A 17385-nucleotide genomic window follows, 5' to 3' on the forward strand; every position below is an offset into this window, starting at 1 on the left:
AGAACAGGCATGATTCTTGCAAGTAAACCTTCAGAGTGAATGTCTTCCAGAGGGTGAGGGCATCTTGGTCAGAGGAAATCTCCCACCTCAGGAAGCAGGTTCCCTTGAAAACTCCACCTGAGAGCAGCTTTCCCGAGTCCTGGGTCCCTGAGTTCTGGGACGGGGCCTGAGGTGATATGAGTCCGTAGAGCTGGAGAGCAGAGCACAGCTCCATCTTGTCTCCCTGTGGGCACTGAGGATGTGACCTCAGTATCTGCCTCTCAGTGTGCAAGCATGTGAATTGGGGATCAGATAGTAACAGAATGTCTGAACTGTATAGTGGGTTTACCAGGGGTGCGGGATGCTGTCATCAGTGTCACCCGTGGTGTCATCCCTCCTGGGACCAGAAAGTGCAATGTGAGTCCCCATCTCTGAGTGACACCCTTGTACATGTGACACTGGATCCACTTCTGCCCTGAGATGTCACACCTGTGAGTCTGGGGAAGGTAAATACTCCCTCAAGCCAGTGATCTCACCTGTACACTGACTGATGTAGAACCTGCTGTCTATGAGATGCTCTTTTCTCCATAGCATTTTGTGAACTGAGTCCCATATTGCTTCTATCATTTCAATAATATCACTAGAGTAAATTACATAATAAATAACCTGCCTGCCTGAGTGTAGATAATAGGAGAGTCAGCTAGAGCAGGATGAACAAGAGTCACAGGACAAGCCTGGACCCTCTAGTCTGGACCTGAAAAGTGAGCCGAGATGCTGCAGGACGGGGGAGGAGAAGGGCTGGCATCCAACTGCTAGAACCAGGTGAGCCCATTATTCTGCAGGTGGAATCAGGGCCTGCATTGGAACAGATGCCCCACACCTGACCTGGCCTTCATGAGCTGGTGGGGTGCAGGAGACCCTGACCAATTCATGTTCATATAGAAGGAAATACAAGGGTGAGCCAAAAATTATCTGCCCTCTGGCTCTAGAGTGTATTTTAATTAACTTGTAGAAAAGACAAGTACATCATTTTTCGACATCATCTCTTTGCTTTTTAATACACTTTGTTTATCTGTCGACAACCTTTCGTATTCCCTCATTAAAGAATGTTTTAGGCTGAGCTCTGAGCCACGAATGCGCCACTGTCTTCACTTCATCAGAAGTGAAGCTTCGTCCTCGCAGGGCTGCTTTCAGTGGATGAAACAGGTGAAAGTCTGATGCAACAAGATCTGGACTATGGGGAGGATGCTTTAATACCTCAAGATGAAGATTTTGCAGAGTGTTGACAGTGTGGGCAGATGTGTGTCGACGTGCGTTGTCATGCAAGATCACAGCGCCCTTGGATAGCAGTCCTGTGCGTTTAATCCCTGGACATGGAGGGGTGTCTGGCTGCTTCTTGATAGCTAACCCTTCTCTATCCATCCATACACTATTCTTCACGACAAAGCTCTTTCTCCACACTGGGCAGAAAGTCTTCGATAAATGACGGCGCCAGGTTCACTCCCAAACCAAAAAACAAATCAGTAAATGCTTCTCTTCCTTCATGCACATCACCAGTGAGGCATCTGTTTTTGTTTGCACCGCATTACAAATGAACGGATGTAACACGTTCATGCCTGCGCAGCAGGGACTGTGGAGACAGCAGCCTTGAATGGAAAGCGCTGATAAAGCTATGGGGTCAAGAGAAGATTTAATATAACCGGAGTGTGGATAATCTTTGACTCACCCTCGTGTAACAGGAGTCTTTATGTTTCAGGGGTTGGGGGTGTGTTGCTAGGGTCTGTTTACCCCTAGAGAAATGTGTTAGGTCCCCTGCACTAAGAAATTTATTTTGTCATTTCTGGAGATAACTGAAAGCAATAATGTCTGGAGACTAGATCCCTTTATAATTGCTGGAGAGAATATCCCACAGAGATGACCCATGGACGATGGTCCAAAGAAGTGGTGAGATTTAAGCCATATGATTTTCAAAGTTACAGTGATGGTCACACCATGAGGCCCTGACCCGTGTGATGGGGGGAGAAGGACGGGTGACGGTGGGCTCCATGGGGACCACGTGGACAGGTCCCTCTGGTGGCCTCTGCCTTTCCCCTTCTGATGCCCCAGAGCCCAAGTCAGAACGGGGTGTGGACTTCAGGAGAGTTGAGGCCAGAAGGCTGGGGACATTTAGGGCCTTTGCAGGAATCATGGAGAAAAGAAGAAGCAGGGACTGTCCGTGGAAAAACAGCAGTGTCCGCGGTGATACTGGATGTCACTGAGTATGCAGGGATTCACTGTCCGCACGTTCCATCCTGCAGCTCCGCTTGGAATCCAGGTTCACACATGAAGGATGCAGATGAAACTATACCTAGTATACCTGATGGTTGTCTAAAATACACTAAGAAGTCAATCTCAAAAATAAGAAATATGTATTTACTTAGTTTTATTTATTGGCTGTGCTGGATCTTTGTTGCTGCGCGGGCTTTCTGTAGTTGCAGAGAGTACGCACTACTTTTCATTGAGGTGTGAGGGCTTCTTCTTGCACCGGCTCCTCTTGTTGCAGCGCACGGGCTGTAGGCACGTGGGTTTCCACAGTTGTGGAGCCTGGGCTCAGTAGTTGTGGCACACAGACTTAGTTGCTCCGCAGTGTGTAGGATCTTCCTGGCCCGGAATCGAACCTGTGTGCCCTGTATTGACAGGCAGATTCTTAACCACTGTGCCACCAGGGAAGACCCCCAAAGTAAGAAATAGAGTATTGAAAAATGGTGCACAACCTCGACAAACTCCTTACGTCAAAGACACAAAGGTTGCAAATAAGGCTGTGGGAGGACATGTGTCACAGGGAAATGCACGGGAAAACAACAAGGGCAGACCCCTGCAGACTCACTAGAGTGGCCAAAATCAGGACACTGAGGACCTCCAACCCTGGGAGGAGGTGGAGCAGCAGGGGGTCTGTTCACTGTTGGTGGGGATGCAAAACGGGTGCACCTGGGGAGACACCTTGGTGGCTTCTTACAAAAGTAAATATACTCTTATGTTTCAGCAATAGTGCACTTGTGTACGTACCTGAAAGACAATAAAATGTAGCTCTAGACCAAAAGGTGCACATGATGTTCACGTAGCTTTATTCCTATTTGCCGACATTTGGAAACACCAAGATGTCTTTTCACAGCTGAATAACTTTATAAACTGTGTATGTCCCAACAGTGCACACTGAAATGTCACACAGATTCAGAATGAAGCATCCAAGGGTGAGATGGAAATGCGAAGTGGAGATGCCAGAAAAACAAAACTGGCAAGATGAGGTCAGGAATGGGAACGTGGCCGTGAGCACTGAGGTTCCTAAGAGGCTGTGCCGCGTGAGGTTGAAGGGAAAACAGCTTGGGATTGTCAGGAGGGAAATCTCCTCCTCTGCCCCTCTTGGATTCTCGGGGCTGAACTGATAATAAAAGTGACAAAGACAGATTAACAAGAGAAAAGAAATACATTTTGACCGTGGGCACGGACGTGTCATAGAAAGAGATCTAGCAGTGCCCAAAGCAGGCAGCTTTTATATTTTTAGACAAAGATCCCATATTTATGAGGAATTCACAGGAAGAAGCAATGAATGCCTTTGGTGCTCAATTAGGGAAGGACCTAAGTAGAGGGCGGGGGTGGGGCAGGGCATTAAAGAAGGAACAAGGTTTGTTCGCAGAGGCTTCCAGGCCCAAAGTCCTCACATCTGGTGATGAGCGTGTCTGTCTGTAGCAGAAAGTGGGGTCTGGCTGCTCCCTGCTCAAAAGCCAATAAAAAGGTCAGGGTGGTGGAAAGGAATGTGTGTCTATTTTGGATGCCAGCAATGGTCGTGGGCGCTGAGACTTCTGTCCAGAGGCCCCCTCCCCCTCCCACTGAGCATCCCTGGGCAAGGGCTTTTGTCACCTGAACGAGGGGCTACACGCAGACACAGCAGAGTCAGCTCGGACAGTCATCCTGACATTGGTCCTGCTCTGGGCGGACCAGCGTCATCTTGACTGTTTTAGGTACAGTTAATCTTCAGGTTCAGGGTCATTTTATTCCCATGTCTTTGAGGGCAATTCTTGGAATGGCGGCAGCTTCTGTCATGGCTACCGTCTGGTCATCACGTAGTTAACGTCTTCCTCCTGGTGAGGGTTTCAGTGGCTGTAAGACAGCTCTTAAGATGTGGACAAGAATAGTATCTGTAGCCTTTGAAAAGGAAAGAAAGCTCCTTGGTTTGCTTAATGACTAAACTCTTATTATTTAGTCTTGTTGGACAGTTTTCCTTTCTTTCTGTATTTTCTCACTTCTCTGGTTATGATTAATCTTTGGCTAAAGATTTTCCACAAAAAAATGGCAGGCAGAGGACTTGGGGTAAAGGACAGTATCACTTCCACCTCCAGATGCAGGGAGAGTGCCTTTCACATGAGACATTTATTTCTAACTTCAGGGAGACAGGGAGGAAGGTCAGAGTGTCCCTCTGCCTTGGCTCTTTCTTAAGTCACTTTAATTCAGAGCAAAGAGTCCTCCATGGAAGAACATTTGGGATGCCCTACCCTGGGCCCCAGGACTCAGTGTCTGTTTTATTATTTTGTTCCTAAACATGCACACCAAGCAGGTGATGTAGGTGTCAGTTTACCTGCATGTTGCAGAAGTGAAGCTAGACAGCAGCCTGGACTTGGTCGGGAGGTGCTGGGGAGCTCACATCAGGGCACAGGGAGCCCTCCTGTCCAGGCCGGGGCTTCTCCACACTGGACCTGGCCGCCCCTGCAGGGGTTCCTGCACAGAGGGGGCTGCCTGTTGAGGCTGCAGGACTCTTCCTGGAGTGAGAACAGCTGTGACTTTCCTGCCTTCTAGTGCTCACCTAAGAGGCTGCGGTGAAGAAAGGAGCATATATGTGTTTCCTGCATTTTCTGCAAATGCATGTTTTTATCCACCTGACTATAACCTTTCCCTACCATCCACTGGTGTGTCTGTTGGTAATAGCTTCAATGATGAATATTTGACATAAAGTAAGGTGCACAGCAGACCAGGATGCAGACATTAACTAAGCCTATAGGGATTTATTGGACCTGCAAGCTAGAAGCCCATGTAGAAACCCCCACCCACATCCCCTCTACCTGGCATCCTTCCCACTGACCCACGAGGACCCAGTGGTGCTGCTCAGCTCACTTACACTTCTCCTGACAGAGGTTAGCAGAGAAGCCAAGGGCCAGCATCCCGGCAGGGGCAGCTGGTGTATCTGCAGGGCCGGGCAGGGATTTCACAGTGAGGAAGGAAGAGTATGTTCCACTTCTAATAAATCCACTGTCATAATTTTGAAAGGGCTCAATTTAGACAAGATTTGTACAAGGGAAATCACGCATATCTAACTGTGACTGACTTTCTGCCTTTCGTATTTGAGACATTCTTTTTCCCATTTTAAATGCCTTTCTTATCAGAGACTGAGTGTTTAAGCACAGAACAACAGATCCAGAGATGTCCTCCAGGGAAAACTGCCATATGGAGAGGAAACCCCAGACCCTGACAGGAAACCAGCCCTTATCTGCCATTGCACCTACTCCTGGGGCTGAAGGCAAAATTGCTGAGTCCTGAGTCCCTCCCCCCAGAGAGAGGTCCTGAGCCCGCCGCCTCCCCCCTCCTGTCCTCCTGCAGGAGGTTTGTGTCTGGGCTCCCCTCGCTGTGTATCCTCTTGTACAGTAATGCTTGGTTGTGCAGGATCGTCCACTCACGGCGTATCCTCGGGCGCAGTAGTACACGGCCGTGTCCTCGGCTCTCAGGCTGTTCATCTGCAGCGTCGCCGTGCTCTTGGCGTTGTCCCTGGAGATGGTGAAGCGGCCCTTCACAGCGTCTGCGTATTTAGCCTGACTGGCATCACCACTAATGGCTGCGACCCCCTCCAGTCCCTTCCCTGGAGCCTGGCGGAACCAGCTCACGGCAAAATCAGCAAAGGTGAATCCAGAAGCTGCACAGGAGAGTCTCAGAGACCCCCCAGGCGGCACCAAGCCTCCTCCAGACTCCACCAGCTGCTCCTCACAATGGACACCTGCAAACACAGAGACATTGTGGTCAGGACCGTGTCCCACGTCCACTCACACCCTCAGTATCTCTTGTTCTCCATAAATTACCTTGTAAAATAGCTACAAGGACAGCCCAGCTCAGCCAGAACTCCATGGTGAGTCGTCTGAGTTCAGTCCTGAGCCCTGGGTGGGAGCACCTGGGAATCCCGGCACTGGGGCTCCTGTCCCAGAGCTGCAGGGTCAGGGCTGGGCTGACTTTTATAAGCAGAGAGAGGACCTTATTTGCATGACCGTCTAGTGTAGAAGAGGTGATGTCACTGAATGGCCTCAGAAAGGGCAGGTCCCAGAGCAGGTGTGAGAGGCTTGGACTTTGTGGTGTTGAAAGCACTGGGGAAATATAGCTTTGATCATGTGACTTTTCCAGAGGAAACACTTAGCACCCATATGTCGTTTTCTACGTGCACACACAGCCTGTGAGGCAGCTGTCACTGTGACCCTCATACCACAGGTGTAAACTACACCCACACGTGCAGAGGCTGTGTGGAGCGTCCAGGGATAAACAAGGGGTGCGTGACAGATAGAGGCTGAGAAAATGCCTTTTAATGTTCCTCAAAGATCCTCAAATTGGGACAAGTTGCTCAGCGTCAAAATCTCATCAATACATCAGATAATCGTATTAATGAGGCAAACAGGAGATTGAAATTGTGGAGAGAGGCAAGTGCTCACAGGGCGACAAAGCATAAGGACATGGACTTGACCGGGGCCGAGGCTGCTGGCCGGAATACACCTACCGCGAGATAAACTGGACACGGTGCCGGCAGGTCGAGGTGGTACAGGTGCAAACCCCCTGGGTCTCCTCACCAGCTTCCTCACCCGTGCCCACCTGGTCCTGCTGAGCGTGCAGCACGTGGTGTCACCTCTCGTGCACACAGGTGTGTCTTCCTCCCCGGGCAGCCCAGAGTCCTGCCTGAGTTCCTAGGTCCTCCTGTGTTGTGGGGAGGAGGACCTTGGCCCTGGACTGGGTCTGGCCTGTTTCCCGGCGTCTCCCCTTGCCGTGTGATCCAGCTGTGCCGAGCACCTAGCACGTAGGGCGTGGGGACCCCTGCTCCCAGGAGGAGATGAGCGGTCACGTCCCAGGAGCGGATGGTGCCCAGACACAGGCACGGCCCTGACAGCTTAAAGTGACAGCAGCCCCATCGTTTGTTCCCGTGTGTGCGTTGGGAGGGCCTGCAGGAGAAGCCCACCTGCCCAGGCAGGGTCCCTGTGAGCGTCTCGGGTTCAGCGGTAGGACCTGCTCCTACGAGGCACCCCCTGCTGTAGGGGAGGGTGACCTGACTGTGGGCTGGGGGCTCCGCCAGGGCTCAGGGCTGGGCCCTGGGTCCACCGGTGCGGGCGTTTCTTGGGCCCTGACTTCCTTTCAGCAAGATGCCCGGGTCAGCAGTGGTGCCTGCACCCCAGCCCTTCCTCAGGACAATCTCTCACAAACCTGGACGGAGCTCAGCACAAGGGCCCAGTAGTCATGCCTCAATCCTTCCCCGCCTGACCTGGAGCTCACCTCTCCATCACAGACGGCCATGAGTTATTGTAGTAGCTCCATTTACAGTTGAGCTAAAGTGCCAGCAACAGAGACGTTCCTCCACAGATTAGGAGGTAAACAATGCACCATGCATCCAGGCAGTGGACTTGTATTCAGCAATTTAAATACTAAACTATTATATCACGAAAGGACGAGAGCTAAAAGTGACAACGGAAATGATTGGAGTCTGAGGACGGAAGTCGGAGACGCTGCACATAAGCAATGGAGGCTGGAGGGCAGTGCCGTTTCCACCAGGGGTCAGGTAACGGGTTTGTTCCTTCCGTGCATGTGGAATTGAACAGTCAGTACCTGATGGCATCGGTGCAGCCAGGTTTCTCCCCGTTGGATGGAAAGTCACCGACAAGCAAGGGGAAAGCCTGGATTTACCATGTGGTGTTGCACTAGGATCTGAGAAGTGCGAATGTTCTCACAGTTACCTCAGTACAGGTCAGCGGTGAGATGCAGAGATAGCTGCAGACGTGTGTGTGTATACGTGGGTCGTGCACACAGATACATTCCCAAGGTCTGTTAGGTGATGGGGTCTGGAGGCAACGCCCCCGACGGCGACAGGACACCAGCATCAGCATCCTAGTAGCCAACGTCCTGGTTCCTAATACTCTTCTCCAGAAGAGGAGCCAGCACTCATCTGAGGACTGGCTAGGTCTAGGGCTGGAGAAGAGGATACAGATGATTATCCTGCAGGTTGTTGTGGGACCAGAAAGTAAGGAAGTGTTCACCCAAATGGATGGGGGCAGGTAAAGAGGAGACAGGAGACCACCTGAAAGAGCCCCCACGGATGCCAGGCTGTAGTCGTTACGGAAGCAAAGCAAATGCCTTAGTATCAAACCTTAGCACAAAGTATGAAAGAAACGTCCGTGATTCCTACTGAAATAAAGAGATTCAGGAAACAAAACTAACGGGGACGGAAGGACACATGTCCCTGAAGGAATAGCTCCAGGTGACTCATCAGGATCACAGCCCCTGCAGAAGGGGGACTTAACCCTCCACCCCTGAGGGTGGCCTGGGCTTAGGGGCGTGGCAGACATTGTGGGTGACCCTGAGCTGCAGGGTGTGTTTTTGGATATCATGCCAGAAACATGACTCATCCAATTCTTTTTAATTTTTCTGTGTCTGTTCAAAACCCTGTTCTGGAGACAGCAAGAGCCACAGTGACACTGAGATGGGAATTAAAGCACAGACGTGGAGAACACGCTTTCGAAAATCACAGTTGATCAAGGACTTGTGTCATGTGTATTCAGTAAATTCACAGCTTGAAAACAGCAACAGAAAATAAAAGCAATGAAAAGTGAGCTAATGATCTGAAGATACTTCCAGAAAGAAGAGAAAACAGGGATTTTACAAGATTTTTCATGAAAGACCCATAAAATAACACGATGAAGAGGTACTGCTTCGCACCTGTTGCAACAGTTAAAGCGCAAAACGTAGTAAAAAAGTCAGCCACTGGAGATGGTGTAGAACGGAAGTGCCCTCGTCCACTTGCTGGAAGGAGTGCACATGGCAGCCAGTTGGGAAGATGTTTGACGATTTCTTAGAGGGAGAAACAGAGGCTCACCGTGTGATTGAGGAGTGGGCTAGAAACTATTTACCAAAGGATTGGAATATTTACGCTTTTACAAATATCTTCATGAGAGCACTTGCATCACCTGAACACACTTGAGCCTCTACCACTCCCTGTATTTGGTTAATGGAGACCACTCTATGGTTATTTCCCATTTCATGAGGATACACCTGTTTCTATTGTTCCCCGTTATCTCTCTCTATTTTAGCTCTATTGTCTACCTACCCAGTACATGACTAGGTACCTGCAACACACCATAGGTGTCACATGCAACCTGTGTGAAGACATTTCCAAATGTCCTTTTAGGAACAAAATAACTCCCGTGCCATGTGGACAAAAATTTACAAGTATAAACATTACTCATACTATTGATAGGAAAGGCATTGCATCACACAGGACTGAGGAGGTTTTCAGGATGAGAGGACGTGGAAATCCATCAGAGGGTGGAAGCAGATGTGACGTTCAACAGAAGAATTATTTATGCCATTAAATGATTCACAACTTGAAAACTAATAAGAGTACTTACTGGCCTGAATTTAAAATAAAGTTCTTAGAAGAAATCTTTCTGTGCAGGCTGTCCTAAGAGAGACGGGGGAGCACAGACACACCAGACTCCACGAAACAACGTGCCACGTTCCGAGGCAGGGACGCTTCCTGGAATCACGACGGATGGAGGCTGCGGGGGAGGCAAGGGTCCCGTGGGGAGGCCCCAGCTTCTGAGAGGAATCCCCCCGGCACATCCCCTGCACCTGCCCTGAAACTGGTCCTCTGGTTGCCTGCTGACCTGCGCGCCCCCTGGTGGCGGGAGCGGCCCCTGCAGGGAGGGGGGGTCTGGATGCACCCTGACCTCTCCCTGTCCTCCTGGGGCAGGAACGCAGGGCTGAGTCCTGGGTCCTCACGGGACGGAGCTGCGGGGACCCCTGAATCTGTGATGTGTCCGTGGAGGTGCAGAGGCCTTTTGGAGAGACAGGATGCACCCTGTGCTTCCCAGAACCAAAGCCCCCAGTCCCTCCAGCCCTGTCCCTGGGGCTGAGGGATCCAGTCCCAGCAGTCAGCACTGTCTGTGATGGAGGATCAGAGACCGAGCAGGGGAGGGAGAGGGTCTTCCATAGTCCTGGGCCCGCCACCTGCACCAGCACCTGGGACAGGACACCTGGGGAAGGAGAAACCATGAGACACCCACTTCACAGCCGGCACCGGGGAATTCTACCTTCCTCAGAGCCAGGAGATGCTCACGGCTGGGAGATGGAACCCAGAGGAGGAACGGTCAGAAGGTTTTCATGTGCTTTTTGATTCAGCCTTTGTCTTCACGTTCTGGACGAGATTTATATTGGACACACGAATATCAATCTCACAACCCATGGCCATATAGCTCATGGCTGAATGAAGCTGACCTGGCACATATATCTTCTCCTAAGTCCAGTCACGGCCGTTTCTGCGTAGGGACACTACACGGTTCTTCAGCACTGTGCCTGGGGTCACGTTCAACAATTGCCCAAATCACAGAAATGTGTAAAGCATGGCACTAAGTTGGCCCAGAAATGTGCTCATTTTCATGACAGGAGTTGAAACAAGAAAGAGAGTATCAGCTTCACTGACCTCAGATGGGGATGTGTGTGTGTGTGTGTGTGTGTGTCTTGGGTGATTCAAGGAACTGGCCGCACTGTACATGTCCCCGAATGACCAGAAAACGACAATGTGTGTTGTGGGTGGTAATAAAAGCTGCACGTGTGGAATCTGTAATGAGGGTCACTGCACCTGCAGTGCTGGGTGACTGTGGCATTAGAGCCTACAGCACTGCATGCTGCAGACGCCAACTGCTCTGTGCAGGTGACGGAAAGAAGGAGGGTCTGTCTCTTCCTTCCACATCCACCAAAGCAAAAACATTAATAACCTTTAAAAATCTCCTGCACCTTCTCAAGACATTCAACAGTTTCGACATTTACACTCACTGTGAAAATAATTGTGAGCCCCAGTGTTGTTTTGAGAGTATTTGAGAAAAAGAAAAAGAAAGCAAAAATAAAGACTTCGCTCCTTAGGATAATGTGTCTGTAATTGTGTGTGTGTGTGTCTGTGTGTGTGTGCCAGTGTCTCTGTGTGTGTGCAAATGTGTAAAAAATCAACTGAATGTCAATAAAAAATTTAAATTAAAATACACACACACACAATTTTCTGAGCATGACATAAACCACAATAATGAGACATTAGGACAGAGAAGAGGGCCTCTGGTGGAGCCCCTGGGCAGGGAGAGGAAGCCCAGGCTCTGAGAAGCATCCCTCCCAGCCTCCCCCCTGCACCTGCTCCTGGGCTCAGCTTTGTACTCAGTGGGTCCTGAGCGGCCCCTGGTGGCGATGGGCCCCATGCAGGGAGGTTTGTGTCGGGGCTCACACGGAAGTCACATCACTGTGTGTCTGTACAGTAATAGACGGCCGTGTCCTCGGGGGTCACGCTGCTCAGTGACATGGAGACTTGGCTCTTGGAGGTGTCGCTGGTGATGCTGAGCCGGGACTTCAGGGCTGGGTTATAATATGCGCTTCCACTATAACCTGCACCAAGCCACTCCAGCCCCTTTCCTGGAGCCTGGCGGACCCAGCCTACAGCATAGCTGGTTACTGAGAATCCGGAGACCGTGCAGGTGAGGGAGAGGGTCTGCGAGGGCTTCACCAGGCTGGGCCCCGACTCCTGCAGCTGCACCTGGGACAGGACACCTGTGGACAGAGAGAAGCACGGTGACTCCTGGGCTCAGAGGCAGCTTCCCTGTGTGTTCCTGTCTGAATCCCCGAGACACTCACCTCTGGGAGCTGACAGCAGAAAGAGGAAGAACCACAGTGGATTCATCTTCTTGCAGATGAGATTCACGCCTCCCAGAAAATCTCCTCAAGCTGGAGGAGAAGCCTGCATTTATGGGAACTGGTGCTTTGTTTTTACCTGGTGGCCTAAGGGGAGATTTGCATATGGGAGGGACCTTTGTATAAAAAGCAGAAAGTAGTGAAGGGAGGTCTCTGTGTCTGGAGTTGCCCCTGTGAGGGGTGTTCTGACTGTGCCCTCAGAGAACACAGCCCCACCTGGTCCCCTCCCCATGCCCGGGGGCCTCTTTGTCCAGGAGTGAAGTGATGCTGAAGGGCTGGTCAGGAAAGCAGCTGTGGGCACAGTACAGACTCACTCCTCCTGGAAGTGATTATTTCTCACTCTCTGTGTCACTGACAGTGACATGGGAGCTCAGCTCACATAGTCCCCACCACCCTGAGTGAGAGAACAGGCATGATGCTTGGAAGTGAACCTTCAGAGTGAATGGCTTGCAGAGGGTGAGGGCATCATGGTCAGAGGAAATCTCCCACCTCAGGAAGGAGGTTCCCCTGAAAACTCCACCTGAGAGCAGCTTTCCCGAGTCCTGAGTCCCTGAGTCCTGGGACGGAGCCTGAGGTCATATGAGTATGTAGAGCTGGAGAGCAGAGCACAGCTCCATCCCGTCTCCCTGTGAGCACTGAGGATGCGGCCTCAGATCAGCATCTCAGTCTGCAAGGATGTGAGTTGGGGATCAGGTAGTCACAGCGTGTCTGAACTGTAGAGTGGGTTTGCCAGGGGTGTGGGATGCTGTCATCAGTGTCATCCGTGGTGTCATGTCTCCTGGGACCAGAAAGTGCAGTGTGAGTCCCCATCTCTGACTGGCACTCTTGGACATGTAACACTGTCTCCACTCCTGCCGTGAGATGTCACACCTGTGGGTCTCGGGCAGCTCCGCCCTTCCTCGGCCCAGTGATGTCACCTGTACACTGACTGATGTAGAACTTGCTATCTGTGAAAAGCCCTTTCCTCCGTACTATTTTATGAACAGAGTCCCATATGGTTTGTATCATTTCAATAATATTACTAGAGTAAATTAAATAATAAAGAACCCGTCTGCCGGATGTAGATAACTGAAGCGTCAACTAAAGCAGCAAGAGCAAGAATCAAAGGACAAGCCTGGACCCTCTGGTCTGCACCCGAAGAGGGAGCCGAGATGCTGTGGGATGGGGGAGGGGAAGGGAGGGCATCCAGCACCTAGAAGCAGGTGAGCCCATTATTCTGCAGGTGGAATCCGGGCCTGCATTGGAACAGATGCCCCACACCTGACCCAGCCTTCCTGGGCTGGTGGCCGGGAAAAGACCCTCAGGAGTTCACGTTCACATAGAAAGGAATACGAGGGTGAGACAAAAATTATCCTCACTCTGGCTGTAGAATGTATTTTAGTTAACTTTTAGAAAAGACAAATACATCATTTTTTGACGTCATCTTCTTGCTTTTCAATACACCTTGTTCCTCTGTTGACAAGCTTTCGTATTCCCTCATTAAAGAATGTTTTAGGCTGAGCTGTGAGCCACGAATGCACTGCTGTCTTCACGTTATCAGAAGTGAATCTTTGTCCTTGTAGGGCTGCTTTCAGGGGACCAAACAGGTGAAAGTCTGATGGAACAAGATCTGGACTATGGGGAGGATGCGTTAACACCCTACAATGAAGATTTTGCAGAGTGTTGACAGTGTGGGCAGATGTGGGTCGACGTGCGTTGTCATGCAAGATCACAGCGCCCTTGGAGAGCAGTCCTGTGCGTTTAATCCCTGGACATGGAGGGGTGTCTGGCTGCTTCTTGATAGCTAACCCTTCTCTATCCATCCATACACTATTCTTCACGGCAAAGCTCTTTCTCCACACTGGGCAGAAAGTCTTCGATAAATGACGGCGCCAGGTTCACTCCCAAACCAAAAAACAAATCAGTAAATGCTTCTCTTCCTTCATGCACATCACCAGTGAGGCATCTGGTTTTGTTTGCACCGCGTTACAAATGAACGGATGTAACACGTTCATGCCTGCGCAGCAGGGACTGTGGAGACAGCAGCCTTGAATGGAGGGCGCTGATAAAGCTATGGGGTCAAGAGAAGATTTAATATAACCGGAGTGTGGATAATCTTTGACTCACCCTCGTGTAACAGGAGTCTATGTTTCAGGGGTTGGGGGTGTGTTGCTAGGGTCTGTTTACCCCTAGAGAAATGTGCTAGGTCCCCTGCACTAAGAAATTTATTTTGTCATTTCTGGAGATAACTGAAAGCAATAATGTCTGGAGACTAGATCCCTTTATAATTGCTGGAGAGAATATCCCACAGAGATGACCCATGGACGATGGTCCAAAGAAGTGGTGAGATTTAAGCCATATGATTTTCAAAGTTACAGTGATGGTCACACCACGAGGCCCTGACCCGTGTGATGGGGGGAGAAGGACGGGTGACGGTGGGCTCCATGGGGACCACGTGGACAGGTCCCTCTGGTGGCCTCTGCCTTTCCCCTTCTGATGCCCCAGAGCCCAAGTCAGAACGGGGTGTGGACTTCAGGAGAGTTGAGGCCAGAAGGCTGGGGACATTTAGGGCCTTTGCAGGAATCATGGAGAAAAGAAGAAGCAGGGACTGTCCGTGGAAAAACAGCAGTGTCCGCGGTGATACTGGATGTCACTGAGTATGCAGGGATTCACTGTCCGCACGTTCCATCCTGCAGCTCCGCTTGGAATCCAGGTTCACACATGAAGGATGCAGATGAAACTATACCTAGTATACCTGATGGTTGTCTAAAATACACTAAGAAGTCAATCTCAAAAATAAGAAATATGTATTTACTTAGTTTTATTTATTGGCTGTGCTGGATCTTTGTTGCTGCGCGGGCTTTCTGTAGTTGCAGAGAGTAGGCACTACTTTTCATTGCGGGGTGAGGGCTTCTTCTTGCACCGGCTCCTCTTGTTGCAGCGCACGGGCTGTAGGCACGTGGGTTTCCACAGTTGTGGAGCCTGGGCTCAGTAGTTGTGGCACACAGACTTAGTTGCTCCGCAGTGTGTAGGGTCTTCCTGGCCCGGAATCGAACCTGTGTGCCCTGTATTGACAGGCAGATTCTTAACCACTGTGCCACCAGGGAAGACCCCCAAAGTAAGAAATAGAGTATTGAAAAATGGTGCACAACCTCGACAAACTCCTTACTTCAAAGACACAAAGGTTGCAAATAAGGCTGTGGGAGGACATGTGTCACAGGGAAATGCACGGGAAAACAACAAGGGCAGACCCCTGCAGACTCACTAGAGTGGCCAAAATCAGGACACTGAGGACCTCCAACCCTGGGAGGAGGTGGAGCAGCAGGGGGTCTGTTCACTGTTGGTGGGGATGCAAAACGGGTGCACCTGGGGAGACACCTTGGTGGCTTCTTACAAAAGTAAATATACTCTTATGTTTCAGCAATAGTGCACTTGTGTACGTACCTGAAAGACAATAAAATGTAGCTCTAGACCAAAAGGTGCACATGATGTTTACTTAGCTTTATTCCTATTTGCCGACATTTGGAAACACCAAGATGTCCTTTCACAGCTGAATAACTTTATAAACTGTGTATGTCCCAACAGTGCACACTGAAATGTCACACAGGTTCAGAATGAAGCATCCAAGGGTGAGATGGAAATGCGAAGTGGAGATGCCAGAAAAACAAAACTGGCAAGATGAGGTCAGGAATGGGAACGTGGCCTTGAGCACTGAGGTTCCTAAGAGGCTGTGCCGAGTGAGGCTGAAGGGAAAACAGCTTGGGATTGTCAGGAGGGAAATCTCCTCCTCTGCCCCTCTTGGATTCTCAGGGCTGAACTGATAATAAAAGTGACAAAGACAGATTAACAAGAGAAAAGAAATACATTTTGACCGTGGGCACGGACGTGTCATAGAAAGAGATCTAGCAGTGCCCAAAGCAGGCAGCTTTTATATTTTTAGACAAAGATCCCATATTTATGAGGAATTCACAGGAAGAAGCAATGAATGCCTTTGGTGCTCAATTAGGGAAGGACCTAAGTAGAGGGCGGGGGTGGGGCAGGGCATTAAAGAAGGAACAAGGTGTGTTCGCAGAGGCTTCCAGGCCCAAAGTCCTCACATCTGGTGATGAGAGTGTCTGTCTGTAGCAGAAAGTGGGGTCTGGCTGCTCCCTGCTCAAAAGCCAATAAAAAGGTCAGGGTGGTGGAAAGGAATGTGTGTCTATTTTGGATGCCAGCAATGGTCGTGGGCGCTGAGAATTCTGTCCAGAGGCCACCTCCCCCTCCCACTGCGCATCCCTGGGCAAGGGCTTTTGTCACCTGAACGAGGGGCTACACGCAGACACAGCAGAGTCAGCTCGGACAGTCATCCTGACATTGGTCCTGCTCTGGGCGGACCAGCGTCATCTTGACTGTTTTAGGTACAGTTAATCTTCAGGTTCAGGGTCATTTTATTCCCATGTCTTTGAGGGCAATTCTTGGAATGGCGGCAGCTTCTGTCATGGCTACCGTCTGGTCATCACGTAGTTAACGTCTTCCTCCTGGTGAGGGTTTCAGTGGCTGTAAGACAGCTCTTAAGATGTGGACAAGAATAGTATCTGTAGCCTTTGAAAAGGAAAGAAAGCTCCTTGGTTTGCTTAATGACTAAACTCTTATTATTTAGTCTTGTTGGACAGTTTTCCTTTCTTTCTGTATTTTCTCACTTCTCTGGTTATGATTAATCTTTGGCTAAAGATTTTCCACAAAAAAATGGCAGGCAGAGGACTTGTGGTAAAGGACAGTATCACTTCCACCTCCAGATGCAGGGAGAGTGCCCTTCACATGAGACATTTATTTCTAACTTCAGGGAGACAGGGAGGAAGGTCAGAGTGTCCCTCTGCCTTGGCTCTTTCTAAAGTCGCTTTATTTCAGAGCAAAAAATATGCCAAGGAGGAACACGTTGGGGTATCCTACGCTGCACCCCAGCACTCAGGACCTGTTTTACTATTTTGTTTCTACATATGCACACCAAGCATGTGGTGTAGGTGATGGTTTACCTGCATGTTGCAGAAGTGAAGCTAGGCCGCAGCCTGGACTTGGTCAGGAGGTGCTGGGGAGCTCACATCAGGGCACAGGGAGCCCGTCTGTCCAGGCCGGGGCTTCTCCACACTGGACCTGGCCGCCCCTGCAGGGGTTCCTGCACAGAGGGGGCTGCCTGCTGAGGCTGCAGGACTCTTCCTGGAGTGAGAACAGCTGTGACTTTCCTGCCTTCTAGTGCTCACCTAAGAGGCTGTGGTGAAGAAAGGAGCATATATGTGTTTCCTGCATTTTCTGCAAATGCATGTTTTTATCCACCTGACTATAACCTTTCCCTACCATCCACTGGTGTGTCTGTTGGTAATAGCTTCAATGATGAATATTTGACATAAAGTAAGGTGCACAGCAGACCAGGATGCAGACATTAACTAAGCCTAT

The 17385-nt window shown here is 50.3% G+C and overlaps 1 gene segment (V, D, J or C); it reads right to left on the bottom strand.

Moving 5' to 3' along the window:
* Positions 1–11527: 11527 nt before the first annotated feature.
* Positions 11528–11992, bottom strand: LOC130852020 (immunoglobulin heavy variable 4-38-2-like). The segment is given in 2 exon segments: positions 11528–11835; positions 11920–11992. Coding segments are annotated over 2 exon segments (354 nt in total).
* Positions 11993–17385: the final 5393 nt, after the last annotated feature.

Source organism: Hippopotamus amphibius, chromosome 4 (assembly GCF_030028045.1).
Source record: "Hippopotamus amphibius kiboko isolate mHipAmp2 chromosome 4, mHipAmp2.hap2, whole genome shotgun sequence".
Classification (NCBI taxonomy): domain Eukaryota; kingdom Metazoa; phylum Chordata; class Mammalia; order Artiodactyla; family Hippopotamidae; genus Hippopotamus; species Hippopotamus amphibius.